The sequence below is a fragment of the Meriones unguiculatus genome, chromosome 6 (genome assembly GCF_030254825.1).
Source record: "Meriones unguiculatus strain TT.TT164.6M chromosome 6, Bangor_MerUng_6.1, whole genome shotgun sequence".
In the NCBI taxonomy this organism is placed as follows: domain Eukaryota; kingdom Metazoa; phylum Chordata; class Mammalia; order Rodentia; family Muridae; genus Meriones; species Meriones unguiculatus.
Genome location: NC_083354.1, coordinates 33,253,746 through 33,268,516, shown reverse-complemented (window position 1 = coordinate 33,268,516; position 14,771 = coordinate 33,253,746). Strand labels below are relative to the sequence as shown.

General features: G+C 57.0%; 1 protein-coding gene across 1 annotated transcript; it reads left to right on the top strand.

The window, feature by feature from the left end:
- Positions 1-296: 296 nt before the first annotated feature.
- On the top strand, positions 297-9,705 carry LOC110555047 (collagen alpha-1(I) chain-like). Its single transcript, XM_021648026.1, has 3 exons — positions 297-350; positions 7,974-8,213; positions 8,266-9,705. The coding sequence occupies exons 1-3, from the start codon at positions 297-299 to the stop codon at positions 9,703-9,705; spliced, it is 1,734 nt and encodes a 577-aa protein (XP_021503701.1).
- Positions 9,706-14,771: the final 5,066 nt, after the last annotated feature.

Genomic DNA, 14,771 nt, shown 5'->3' with positions numbered 1-14,771 from the left:
TTACCATGTGTCATTTAATCCCGAGGAGCCATAGGAATGACATCATTAGGCAGTTCTGTCCATGAACATAAGCGTGTGTTTACACACACCTATACTGGCCACTTCTTGTTTTTCACGCTAAGCACTTGCTCTAGTACACAGGGTTCCCTGAGCAGAGCACCCCTAAACTCAGCACAGCCCCAGTGCAGGGAGCCATGACACACAAGGACCACGTGAGGCTAAGCAGGAGCGCACTCTAAGAGAGCAAGAAAAGCACAGCACCACGAGAACACACAGCAGGGCTGCAGACGTGGCGCATGGCGAGGGCACGGCGCATGCGGAGGCACAGATTGTTCCTGCAGAGGACTCAGGTATGGTCCCCAACACCGTGATGGGCATCTTACAACTGCCTCTAACTCAAGCTCCAGGAGACTTGATGATAGCCTCAGAGGGTCTCCACGGGCTCCTGCACACATGCGTGAACACAACCTCACAGAGGCTCACACCCACACACGTACATAATAAATAAAACATTTAAAAGTAAAAAAAAAAAAGCTAATAACATAGTTACCTACTGTTTGCCGAGTATCACACATGTAACTGCATTTATACTTTATGTTCACATAAAGGTTTGCTTCCACAGCAACACACACACGCACACACACACCCCAGGACAGCCCTGTACTGAGATGCTAGGACAACTACAACATCACGAGGTGGTAGGTATTTTTCAGTTCCCTCGGCATCTCCAGGGACCATGGTCCTCTGTGTGGCCTGTCGCTGTTGGGAACCCTGTTGTCACGCAGCACGTAAGTGCTCTCATGGTGACCCTGCTCAGAGGGCCTCCTTCCACCCCAGGCCACCCTGTCTGAGCATCTCTCTCCTCTTAAGTCTCCAGTATACCTGAATCCCTACATCACCTGGCAGAGAGCTCGATTCCACGCACAGCTTGCCCCCAGCATCCAACACAAACCCTCGGAGCAGAATGGACTCCATGGCTGAAGGAACAAATGCACGAGTAAATGCTTTCTAGCCATGAAGCCATACCGTGACTCCGGCCCCTTTCTGGGGGTGGACAAGGGGCCAAGAGCCATGCCAGCACTGTCTCATGATGCGCACACACGCGAGTATGTGTGTTCTTTAGCGCTGTTTTGTATCATTGTATTTCATCCTGGCTACAATCCCATGAAGATGGGGGTATTATCCTTTCTTCTAGGTGAGGAAGCTCCTAACCCCTGCCACATCGGTCTCCTTCCTCTCGGCCAGAGCTGGGGGAAAGGCACACGGCTGACTGTGAACACCATGGGGTGTGTGTGGAGGGGGCTGATTCACCCCCAGGAGCCTGGGTAGATGCTCTTAAGGAGCCTTGGTCAGTTTCTGCCTGTGCCCAGTGCTGGCACTTCCCCCGACAGAAGCAATTCCCTGGCAGTTTTCCTCCTAGCTCTGGCAGCATCCAAGAGTCACCCACTCGATGTGTGTGGCTCTAAGGGCGGAGGACAGGGCTACAGTGGACAGACAGACAGGCTGTGTGTGGCCCTCTGCAGGCTTTTAAAGATAAAGAATACCAAACACTAATCATTTCTAACATTGATTACAGTTAGATGCGTAATATTTAACTTGGTAAAATACTGGATCAAAAGAAACATATTTTGTTAAAATAACTTCTGCCTTCTTTTTCCTTTTTTTTTTTAAGACCCCCCCCCCAAACAGGTGACTGGCATTCAGGGACCCTGTCCTGTTCTGCTGGCCATCCACAAGAGCCCATCAGCTTTGGCACATGGCCTCACACTGGTCTCAGGAGGTGGGGGTGGGGACAGGAGGGGTTGGGAAAGGCTTGTCCCAGTAGACCAGAAAGTGGCCGCCTGGTTTCTGGTGGTGGGTGTGGACGGCCGTGGAGGCTAAAGCCACAGGTTGGGATGAAGGGGGAGGGGTCAACAGCGCGTTCATACCAACCCTCCCGCCCCCGCAATTATCTGTACAGCCCCAGCACTCTGGGGTAACTGCTTGGACAAAGGCTCCACAGGGGTGCCAGCTGGTGCCCTGGCCTCCTCATTCAGAGGTCCCTGTTCCCAGATCAAAGGCACATTGACACGTCCTTGCCCCCAGCCTCCGCTAACCCGCTCCCTGCGGGCTCCACTCCTCTGAGGCTGCTGCAGAGGCATTAACCCTGTGTAATCCAAGGTGGAAGGAGGAGCAGGGCAAATCTGGGCCACTCCCCCACCTCCAGAAACCTCAGGGAAGTCCTGCCCAATCACCCCCATCTCTCCCGAGGTGAACACGCCCACCCCGGCTTCTGGGGATGCCCTCATTTACACAAATTTGCATCTCATTTATTCCAACACCGGCTAATTCTGCAGACAGGAAAAAACCCATCAGTGTTAGCTCTGCAGACGTGAATCCCCAGGCAGGGGTAGAACCCGGCTCCACTTCAAGACAGGGCTGGGAGCTTGGGGGGGGGTTAGTTTGGTTTATATGGTTCTTCCTCGGATTCACCCACCTGCCAAAGACAAACCAGGAGTCCCCCTACCAGGTCTTGCCTTTTTCTCTCTCCCCTCCCCCACAGCAAGAATGGGGCAACTGCTTGGCAGTGGCAGTGTCTAGACGCTAGGTCAGGGGAACCGAGGAATCCCCAGATCCCCCTAAACACACACTACGGCACACAGTGAGCTCAGCACCCTTCCCCGTGCCCAGCAGTCCTTGTCAGCCCTTTCATAGGCCCATGCACGCAGGACCTCTACCAAGACACATGTCCGTATGCTATCCCCCAAGGGCCCAGCGTTCTGGCTCTCCAGGGCAGGGGATGATCTAAGCCCTGTGACGGCAAAGGCACCGGGTTAGAGCACTGGGTTAGTCGCAGAGAGGTGATTACCCCTGGCTGTGAGCAGCACCCCACCTCCCCACACAGTGGCCCTGCTCGGCCCCCGCAGACCCTCACAGCCCACGAGGCATCCTGATGCTGCCTGGTTCACTTCCTTTTCAGCTCATCTTTCTGATACCTTAGCTGAAAAAGAGCCCTCACAGGGTTACTGTGTATGGATGCTATGGCAACCGAGGCATTTATGAGGCACCTACTGTGTGCATCGAAGGAACCATACATGTCCCCAGGGAAACCTGGGAGGCTTTCCCTTTGGGGTCTCATTGCCCAGAGGGAGATGAACCAACCCACAAGACACAGAATCTAAGCCGCAAAGGCATCCAGGACACACCATAACCAAACGTGTGACTGACTGAAGTAGGCTTTAAACTCACGAAATCACGTCCCCAGAGTGTGCGGTCAGGTAAGCACTGACAGGTACACGCACCCGCGTAAACTGCCACCCGACAGAGAGCGGAGGCTCCCCACTTCTGTCCCCAGTCAGCTGCTTAATCCTACCACGCATCATTTAGCCCCTTGCAGAACATCTCAGATACACGTGGGCTGGTCTAGGCAAGCTGATTCTCACCTGTGGGGTGAGACCAGGTCAAAATACCTGTGCATAGTGGCTAGACGGGACCCCTGTGGGTACAAATCTTTAGTTCCATCAGAAAGATGAAGACTGGAGGGGCCCGGTGTCCTCTCTCTGGGAATGGTTGGCTGTGGAGGCTCCTTAGAGAGGGCTTTTTTTTTTGTCTCCTTGGCTCGGACAGATTCTGAAACGGAAGCTCAGCAATTCTACATCTCCTCGGCACTCAGGCTCAGCGAGCGAGTGGGGGCTTTCCCTGGGTTTCCAGCGCTGCTGGCAACTAGCTGTCGCTTTATTTAACTGGCAGTCTGTGTTGCATCCGACCCAACTGTGGAGTGGGGAAGGCTGTGGGCACCTGCGCCTTCTTCCGCCCAGGCCTCTGGCTGCGTGGGTAGGCCTCTGTCCCTCAGGCTCCCTGCACTTCCGTGCCAACCCAGGACCCCTAGGTGGGGCTTTGGCCAGGAAAGAAATAGGCCTGGCTGGGCTTCTTTCACTTAGCAGGGTACCTCAAGGGGTTTGTCTGGGTCCCTTGCCTGGACCAACAGGGCTGGCCCTTAATGCCAGGCAGGATCGACTGATTGCTGAGGCTGGTTCCTCCCATGGCAGGACACCCTGCCCTGAGATCAGCAGCCCCCCCGACCCCCCAGATGGCCTCAGGTGCGGTCTCTGAACTGCTCCAATGCCCAAGCTGTCGGACTGCCTCTCCCTGCCTTGTAGTCTCCGTAACCACCTCCAAAGCCAGGTCCTTCCAAGAGCCCAGCCCTGCCAGAGGGCCGTGTTCCACCTTCCCCATCCAAGACAAGCTTCCACTGTTCACAAAGTGCCATCCAGGACCAAGGTGTGAACGGGCTAAGGCCTGCCCGTGTCCCTGGCTGGCCCTGAGACCCCACGGTAGCCAATGCCGTTCCTGCCTGTGCCGCTGGCTCCAGGAGTGTGAGAGCAGCCGTTGGTACTCAGGGCTGTCTGAGCGGGTGAGAGAGAAAGCCAGGGCCACACAGAAACTTTAAGAACAGCTTCCTCTCTGCCATCAGCAAATACCCCTGGGGGACTCCACTTTCCACTGCCTCCCTGTGAGATTTAATGAGAAGGCACTGAAGAGGAGAAAAGGACTCAGGCCTAGAGCATAAACACTCTCTCCCTACTGCTAAACCACCACAGGCCAGGAGACTCAAGGCTAGCTCTCCCCTGCAGCCTCCGCCACTGGGCTCCAGGCTTGTCTCCTCCAGGAAGGCTTCCTCTTCCACACTGATCACCCGGGAGAGGGGAGGCTGGCCCTGCATTCCAAGCCTATCTTCTACCTGTCCTGGACAGGTCCTTCTGGCCCAGGGGGTGGTATTGGGAGGCTCCAAGGTCCTTGGGGCCTCTGTCTGGCCCTCGAGAGCAGAAAATTGGCTGAGGAGTAGATTAACGAATCTATGCTAAATGTCCCTAAGGTTATATATACTGTGATGACTGTCCCCCAGAAAGCCTGGGGTCCCAGGCCCCAGGGCTTGACATGGGGTCTCTATAAATAGTGCCAGCACGTATTGATCATCTTTAAAAGACACGGTATGTTCTAGTCCCACAGGAGAGGAGAGTCCTGTCTAAAAATAGATTCATTCCCAGGAACTGCTGCCAGAGCCAGCCCAAGGAAAGTGGTGTAGGCGCAGAGAAGGGGCAGTCCACAGAGGGGGTGTGGTTAGAACTGAGGCCTGCCATGTCTCCATTCCCTTCTGTGCCCTCTGCTCCAGCCACAGTGGGCATCCATGGAGCTCTTTTCTGCCCCAGGGCCTTTGCACACACAGCTTCCTCTCCAGTACTCTCTCCCTACATGTTTCTTGTTGTTCAGGCCCTAGATCAGCTGTCTCCTTCAGATCTTGCCTGGATACAGACATGGACTCAACCATCTCTCACCAGGAATCCTGTCTCACCCCTCCATGGCACTTGCCACCACCTAAAAGTACCCTCTCTGTGTTTCATGATACAGTCTCTCTCTCCCCACTGCTCTGTGAACTTCAGTTACTGTATCTATCTTGGATACACAGTTGCTGAACATCTCTCCAGGTTCCCCAGCCTACCCTCCAGGCAGGGCTCTACAGCCTCTGAACTCTGTGGGAGGTTAGCCCGGCCTGGCAGAGGTGTGGTTATCAGACCCAGGCATTCCCTGAAGTGTCCAGCTCCTGTCTGTGTCTTCTCTTCTCCGTCCCTGCCCCCATTTAGCCATGGGACTTTGACTCCAGCCCCTCTTCTCCAAATTCTGTCACCATGGACACCTGCCTTCTCTAGGCAAGCCCATCCTGTCTCCCTGTCTCCAAAGAAAGCTTTCGGTATCACCACCTCTCCCTAGAGAGAGGACCCACTGACTCTCCATCCTGAGGCAGGAAGCAGTTCCCGACATCACCTTCTCGCAGATGCTCCCAGAGGCAGCCCACCCTGGCCTCCCTGGCCGCTCAGTGGCCAAGTGTGCTGTGTGCCCCTCTCAGGTGCCACTCTGAGCCACAGACTTCCCGTCCTCTTCCTGAGATGTTTTTTATAAGCTGTTGCCCACGAAGCATGCAGGGCTGCCTAACCTATACTATCTACCCAGGTTCTACCCAAAGGCGAAATGAGCCCGCCCCTCACATGTTCCCCTCCCTCACCAACCAGCAAACCCCTGAAAGGGCTATCTATCCGTGCTCCCCACATCACCCCCACCTGCTCGTGCCTTAACCCACTCCAACCCAGCCTTCTCCTCTGTGCTCATTCACCAGAATCTATCCGCGCAGGGCACCACATCTCGTGGGCTCAGAGTGCCGTTGCTCTTGCCGAGGTCGCTGGCACCCTCGCTGCGGCTCAATCTAATGGGCACTGCTCTCTGAATTATTCATCCTTGTTCATCTGTCCATGAACGGCGCAGAAGGTACCTTCTAAAAATCAGCAGAAATGGGGGATTTCCCTTTCCTGCGGGAGGGGCCCCTTCTGCCGCCAGCCGGGGCCACCTCCCCTTCTAGCTTCCCTCCTGCCTCGACTGTCCAGCGTCTCTGAGCATCTGGCTCCAGCCTTGCCCTCTGACGCCATCAGAATCACCTGTCTTCTATTTTCAGAAGGATGCTGCCTGCTCCACCCCAGGAGAATTAGCATGCCTGGGGGCGGAGCCTCAGGCAGATGTTTTTATGTAAAGCCTCCCAAGTGATGTTCTGGTGGCCAGGCAGGCCCGGCTCCCACCAGCCTCTCTCTGCTGCCCTTCCAAAGCACCTGCCTCCTGCCCGGGTCTCCTTCGGAAAGCTTGCTTCCCGGATCCTCCCCTCTAACGCCCAACTGAGGCTGCATTGCTTGGATGAAGCTTGTCCACCGAGCCGCGCCCCTCACTGTGCACACAGGGTGACGGGTGGGTACCTCCGGTGCCTGGAAGGCAGGGGTGGCAGAGCAGCCTTCCTGGTGACACTACCTCAGCTGAAGGACTTTTTAAGTCTGCACAGACCCATCTACACTGGGGAGGTGGCACAGCAGGGGTGGGCCACGTGGGAGAATGTGTGCCAGTGTGACCCAGCTGCTTTCTCTTCCGGGTCTTTAGCTTCACCATCTGCAAAATGGTGGTGACTAGGTCTCTCTCCGCTCTTGGCCTGTGCTGGGACACGCTGGGAGGCGAACCCTGGGAGGTGCCTGGCGTGGTCTACAGAAAGCACTCAGTGGTGCCTGCTATTTTTAGACCCATTACTGAGGGTGAATTCCCAGGTCATGAGAAGAGCTTGCAGACACCCCCAGGCACCCCATGACCGTGGCCTCGGCTTTTCCTCACACCACGGGACCCAACAGCTCACACAACTAACCGCTGTCTCACCCCTGCATTTTGTATTGACTGATCGATGGTGACAGGACTGCACCGTCAGCACCTGGAAAACTCCTGCTCATGCTTCAAAACCCGGATGGAAGGTTGCCTACCTCAGATAGACACTTCTGACTCTCTTGATCAAAGTCACGAAGACACCTCCGACACTGCACACTTCCAACAGAAGCTTCCTCAAGGACTGCCAGGGATCGTCTCCTTTCTCACCACTCCAGGGTCCTCTCCAGTGTGGACTGCCTGGGCACCAGCCTCCCCTCCTCCCTGCCCCCCATCAGTCTCTGCTGAGCCCCACTACTCCTCCATGCTTGCTCTTCAAGCCATGTGAGTCAACCCTGGAATTCCTCCAGAAGCGCCGCTGGCCGCCACGTACAGGGACCAGGCCCTCCACAGGATGACAGCTGCCCGCGCCACGCCGGCTTTGAAAATGGGTGCTTGGCACCGGAGGCCCACCGCTCTATTTAGACCCTCTTTGGGCAGTGCTAGACCAGTCTGGCCAGCAGGAAATAGATTCCAGGGGATTGTCACCCGAGTGTCCTCCCCAGGGCCGCGATTCTCTGTAACCTTGGAGAAGTCCTTGACCCGCTGGGTCTCAGTACACGTGGTGGTGGTGAGGGGTGAGAGGGAAAGTTCAAGCGAGGTTCCTCTCAGAACCCGGGCCGCTCCGCAAAGCACGGGCGAGCCACGGCCGGCCCATACTCTCCAGCCTGGGGCAGGAGTCTGTCCCACCTCCTCATCCTGCCGCGCAGGGCGGTCAGTGTGCGCCCCCACCCACTTCTGAGCGGGACGGGACAGTCAGAGACGTGCTGGGCTGCCCAGGGCCTCAGATCCGAGCGCCTGCGAACCTACGCAAGCCTGGGGCTGTCGGAGGTCCTGCCCTGCGCCTCTCTGGAGGGTGTTGGGGTCACTGCCGTAAGGAGGCAGCTCGGGACCCCGAGGGCCACGCTGGTCCCACGGTCCCGCTGGCTGAAGTCGCTGGGGAGCCGAGAGTGAGCTCCGCGGTTGGCAGTTGTAAGCTGCCCTCCAACAGGTGTTCGGCAGGCCGGCCTCCGCCAGGCCTCGCCTTCAGCGCTCCCCGCATCCCGACCACCCGGCCACCAGTCCCCGCCACAGCGCTGCCCCCAGTTCCCAGACCAGGCCAGGCGCCTCCGCTTCCTCTCAGGGCACCTCCAAATAACAGCGGCCGCCTCCCTCTCCCGCTCGGGTGCTCGAGTCCGTCCAGGTCAAAGCAAGGAGGGCGAAGAATTCTCCCCAATTTCCCTGGCCAGAGATCTCTCCCCTCTCGGAGCGCATGGAGATGAGAGAGGCGATGCGGCCGCTCCAGGGCGACACCGGGCACCGAAAGCTCGGCGTGGTGGGAGCGCCCGGAGCCAGGGCGCCCTCCCAGCCCCGACCCCGCGAGAGCGCACCGGGTCCCTCCCGAGGGGCAGAGATCTCGTCTACCCCAGGGCACGGCCCGGGCGCAGGGGAAGCGAGCGCTCGGCCTGCTCCCCAGCCCTGGCCGGTGCCGCTCAGCCCGCTCAGCCCGCTCAGCCCCGGCTCCGGGAGCCACGTTCTGCGCGCCTGGCCGCCGCTCTGACCTTGGGGTCTCCGGCCTCGGGAATCCGGGTCCCGGCCCCGGCCCCTCGGCGAGACTGCGCCAGCGCCGGCCCGGGCGTCCGGCCCGAAGCTCCCCACCCCCGGCCCTCGACAGCGCACGGGAAACCCGGAAGGAGAGGGGACCCGCGGCGCCACGGGGAACCCCGGCCCGGGTCACCTGCGCCTCCCGCCCCTCCCCCCGCCGGGACGGCGGCCGCGGGGGCCCCGGGGACGAAAGTTGGGCCGCGGCGGCCGCGGGGGCGCGGGGCGCCGCGGGGCCCCGGGGGCGGGGGCGCTCGCTCACCTGCCGGTCCCCGGCCCGCGCCCCGGGGTGGGCGGCTGCGGCGCGGCGCGGGCTGGCGCGGGCGCCGGGCTCCGGGCGGCGGGGGCGGGCTCAGCGGCCCCGGGGGCGCGATCCCCGCATCCCACGGCGCCGCCGCCGTCTCGGCTCCGCCGCTCGGCTCGGGCTCCCGGGCTCGGGCTGGGGGCGGGGTCGGGGGCGGGCCCCGCCTGGGCTCGGCCTGGGGCTCCCGGGCCCCGGGCTGGCTCCGCCCCAGAGCGACGCGCCCGCCCGCCCGCCCGGGGCTCCGCACGTGGCGCTGCGCCCGCCCGCCCGCCCGCCTCGCGGGGAGAGCCGCCCGGCCCCGGCGGGGCGCACGCCCGCCGCCCCGACCCCCGCTGGAGGCGGCCGCCCACGCGGACGCGGACGGACAGACACACGGACGCCTCGCCACGGAGAGCCACCCACGCAGACCTGGACAGGCACACGCCGACAGACGCCGGCACTCACGCCGCCGGAGCTGGAGTGCACAGACACGCCCCTCCTCTCTGCCTCGGGGACCCCACCCCAGGAACCCCAGTTATCCACAGGCACGGCCTGACATCCACGCTGAGACCCAGTGACACACACACACACACAGGCACACACACACACACACACACACACAGTCCGTGTGGACGCAGGTTCCTCTCTGCCGGAAGAGCCAGGCGGATCTCAGAAAAAAGCCTGGGGCCAGTGGGAGCACCCATTTCGACAAGCAGGTCACTACCATCTTGTTTGCAGAGGACAGTGCCCTTTCTCTCTGCACGGGCACTGTCCAGGGCTATCACAGGAACACAGGTGCACACAAACACAAGCCAGGAAAGACTTTGCACGCCTGGAAGGCAAAACTGGCGCTGACCTTCAGAGGATGCTGAGGTTCTGTTTTGGGAGGCAAAAGTCACTCTAATGCGCCCCTGCATGCATGTGTGCGCGCACGCGTGTGCGCGCACCCTCCACCCCACCACAGAGACAGGCTTGAGATAGAGTCTCACTGTGTATTTCCGGCTTGCTTGGAATTTGCTATATGGTCCAAGCTGGTCTTGAACTCACATTCACTTGCCTGTGTCTCCCAGCCGCTGAGACTGAAACTTTGTCATGCTCTGCCCAGCAACTTCTTTACTGGAATTTTGAAGGCTGGCTGTGGGTCAGCGGCGGCGTCCATCTGCGGCTCCAGGAGCTTCTGGAGGCTTCTCTGGAGTATGCACAATAAAGTCAGCATCCAGTGACGCCCAGGACACAGGATGCTCTGGCTCTAAATGGCATGGGGTCTGCGGGCTCTGACAGAGGGACCACAGATCTGCCGCTGGCCTCTGGTCCCGGCCAGGCCTGAGGTTGGGCAGCAGCTCCCACTAGTGGTCAGAGTGAGAAGTGCACCCACCGTCCCGCGGCAGATCCCCCTGTTGGACCCACCTTCTCTTGAGCTGGGGCACACACCCCGTCAGGCAGGCGGGTAAACCGCCCGAGGTCCCCACCTTCCCTGAGGTCTTTAACCGCCAGCCTCTGGATCCAAAATTCAGATTTAGACATGCAAACGGACTTGCAGGATGGAGACAGGCTGAAACTAAAGGTGCTGGCTGCGAGAGGGGAGACTCCCTTCCCCCTAATCCTCCAGCTTTCTCCTGTCTGCTCAGTGCTGGGCAGGAGATGCTGCCAGGAGAGGTGGGCTACACAGTGCAGGGCATCAGCGCACTAGGTTTAAGCTCTCTCTCTCTCTCATTCTCTCTCTCTCTCTCTCTCTCTCTCTGTGTGTGTGTGTGTGTGTGTGTGTGTGTGTGTGTGTGTGTGTGTGTGTGCAAAGCCTGTGGAAGGAGAAATCCCCCTAATCCTCCAGCTTTCTCCTGTCTGCTCAGTGCTGGGCAGGAGATGCTGCCAGGAGAGGTGGGCTACACAGTGCAGGGCATCAGCGCACTAGGTTTAAGCTCTCTCTCTCTCTCATTCTCTCTCTCTCTCTCTCTCTCTCTCTCTGTGTGTGTGTGTGTGTGTGTGTGTGTGTGTGTGTGTGTGTGTGTGCAAAGCCTGTGGAAGGAGAAATGAAAATCCAAAGCCGCTGGAGGGAGATTCAACCATGAACCCACATCTGGGGCTCTGAGACAGGATGCAGAGTGCAAGAAAGGGCAGCAGGCACCTGGAGTATTCGCTCCCACCATCACAGAGAAATCCTGCAAGATCTGGGATGCCCTGGTCTCTTTGTGGCTGAGGAACAGAGAGCGTGCACTGAGAGGCAGCAAAGGCGATGCTTTTCACCTTTCTCCCAGCCTTCCCCTCCGCAGGCTCACAGCTGGATTAAGCACACTATCCTTCCAGGCTTCAAGACTCTTCTCCTGGGTGACTGTGTCAATTCCTTTGCTCATGGCAGAGGCAAAATGCCTGACAGCAACTAAAGGAAGGAAGTGTTCTTGTGGCGCTCATGTCCCGCATGGCGGGGAAGGGTTAAGGCGGCACACATGTCCAGCATGGCGGGGAAGGGTTAAGGCGGCACACATGTGTGGGAAGCATGGAGCTGGGGCACTCGGTGGCTGATGACATTGCACTTGCATTCAGTGCTGGCACTCAGCCTGCTTCCTCCTTCTTCCTCAGGCCAGGACCCCAGCCCACGGGCCGACGCCGGCCACACTTCGTGTGGTCTTCCTGATTCTGTTAAGCTAATCTGAGCATCCTGTCACTCACGCCCAGAAGCATGTCTCCTCCATGATTCCAGATGCTGGCAGGCTCCCAGGGAATGTCAACCAATGCCAGCACTCCCTGTCTTTCCCCGGCGGCGGCTGGCCGCTGCTCTCCCCAGCAAGCATCTCTCCTGATAGAAAGGGGAGCTCCTCATAGAGCACACTCCCCTGTCAAAAAGGCAGTCACATTCCTGTGCACACTGGGGCCCATGCTAGGGGGTTCTGGTTTATCTCTGGTTACCTGAGGCCCCAGTTTTTATGTCTCCTTTTATCAAATGCGCACCTAGAAAAGGACAGTCAATGTTTAACATTAGAGCTTCCCCCAAACACATCTTTATGGCCAGCGCATGGAGACCAAGCCCTGCCACACCCCAAAAACCCTTCACAGACGCCTCCTGTCACTACTTCTAGCCCCAGAGTTAACTGCATCAAATTCTCTCCGCTAGCTTTGCCCTTTTTTAACATTTTAATTTATTTTATTTTAGTGTGTGTGTGCCCATGTAGCATGACACATTTGTGTGTGGAAGCCAGAGAGTTCTGTCTTTCTACCATGTGAGTAAGGCTTAAGCTCAGGTTGTAAGTCTTGGTGCCTTTACCAGCTCATCTTGTTGACTCTGCCTGCTTTAAAGAAAATTATTAATGATGGTGATGGTGATGATGATGGTGATGATGATGATGGTGATGATGATGATGGTGATCATGATGGTGATGATGGTGATGATGGTGATGGTGATGGTGATGATGGAGATAATGATGATGGTGATGATGATGGTGATGATGATGGTGATGATGGAGATAATGATGATGATGATGGTGATGATGGTGATGATGGTGACGGTGGTGATGGTGATGGTGGTGATGATGATGATGGTGATGATGGTGATGATGATGGTGATGATGATGATGGTGATGATGGTGATGATGGTGACGGTGGTGATGGTGATGGTGGTGATGATGATGATGGTGGTGATGGTGATGATGGTGATGATGATGATGGTGATGATGGTGATGATGGTGATGATGGTGATGATGATGGTGATGATGGTGATGAAGTGTGTGGGTGGATGCTATGCCATGACCCACTGCACAGGTCAGGAGCCTACTTTACAGAGCTGGTCCTCTACTTTCATCTTCATGTGGATTCTGGGGAACAAACTCGGATTGCAGGCTCGTGCTGCAAGCCCTTTACCTGCTGACCCACCACACTGGCCCTACGCTTGCTTACTCTGAATACGGGCTTAAAGAGGAGTCACACGGAACAAACTTTTAAGCCTCACTTCAAAATCAGCCTGTATCTGTCAATCCATCCAAATTACGGTCTGTTGTAGGCCATTGCCCTTCTGTGAATACTCATCCACTGTATTGCTAGTGGGTGTTTGAGTGGTTTCTAGTTTGGTGCCAGTATGAGTGGTGCACTATGAACATTCTGGGACGTGGATTTAGGTGAACGTATGTGGCCCTGAGCCTGACCAGAGTTGCCGAGTCTCCGGGAGAGCGTGAGCACCTTTTGCAGACATTGCCGGTTTTCCAGACTGTTCTACCAGCGTTCACGCTACTACAGTCAACACTCGGCTCATCCTTTTTCTCTAGCACTGGGTATTTTTGTCATTTTTTTGCTTTAGTCGCCTGAGTGGGTGTGCAGAGGTTTCTCATTGTGGTTTAATTGACATTTCCCTGGTGACTAATGAAACTGAGCACTTTTTCATGGTTTATTGGCCATTTGTGTGTTTGCACTTTTCATTTATATAAATGGGCATTGTTCAAGATTCCATTTTTAGTTCTTTGTGTGTGTGTGTGTGCACATGCATGTATGCGTGCCTGTGTGTGTGCTCTGCCTTTGAGCTCAGGCTGTGGCACTGTATAGACGGCTAGCCCGGCCTCACTCAGCTATAACGTGTCCCATGTGAAGCCTGCACGCCCCTTTTTCCTCTCTATTCCCTTGGAGGTGAGGCTTGGGGCCCTCTTGGGTGTGGAGAGGGGTGACTGTCTTGTGTCTCCATCACCTTGCTGATTCAGTAAGGCTGGGGAAGAGCTGAGAAGTGAGAGTAGTGGGCTCCGAGCTGAGAAGTGAGGGTAGTGGGCTCCGAGCTGAGAAGTGAGGGTAGTGGCTCAGAGCTGAGAAGGGAGGGTAGTGGGCTCCGAGCTGAGAAGGGAGGATAGTGGGCTCTGAGAAGCAGATGCTTCAGATGGCAGTACAAGGTAGGGCCCACCTGAAGCCCACGCAGAAGGGTGGGTACACTCGGCCCAGTGGCTTCCTGCCTGGCTCTGGGTCTCCCAGGCGAAGCCTGCTGGATCCAAGCGCTGTCAGGGCGGTCTGCACCTTAGAGGCAGGAGAAGTCTGGACACAGGGACTTTAATATGACCTGTGAATCCCATAGTGCTCTTGAGTGCCAGACTTATCTCTGTGCCCTCCGTGTGTGTGTGCTCGCATGCGTGTGTGCTCGCACGCACACGCAGGCCAGGGAGCAATCTCAGATGTCCCTCATAAGCCATCTGTCTTTTTTTTGTGAAGGAATGTTTAAGACAGTGGTTCTCAACCTTTCTAGTTACCTTGTTTGGTTTTTTTTTGGTCTTTTTTTGTTATTTTGTCTTTTTTTTTTTTTTCCCAGAGCTGAGGATCAAACCCAGGGCCTTGCGCTTGCTAGGCAAGTGCTCTACCACTGAGCTAAATCCCCAACCCAGCCATCTGTCTTTTTTTAAATTGTTGTTGTTTTGAGACAAAGTCTCTGACTGGCCTGGAATTTCCCCCATAGGTGCTGCTGCTTGGCTAGCGAGTGCAGGGACCAGCTTGTCTCTGCCTACCTGGCCCTGAGGTCACACATAAATATCACTACATCTGCTTGTTTTTTAAACATGGGTCTTGGGGTTAGAACTCAGGTCCCCATGCTTGCACAGAAGCCTACCTCTTTGTCATTTCCCAGCCCCAGACCCCTGACTCTTACATGCTCTTCACATCCACACTGACAGCTCAGCTAGTGGGGAAA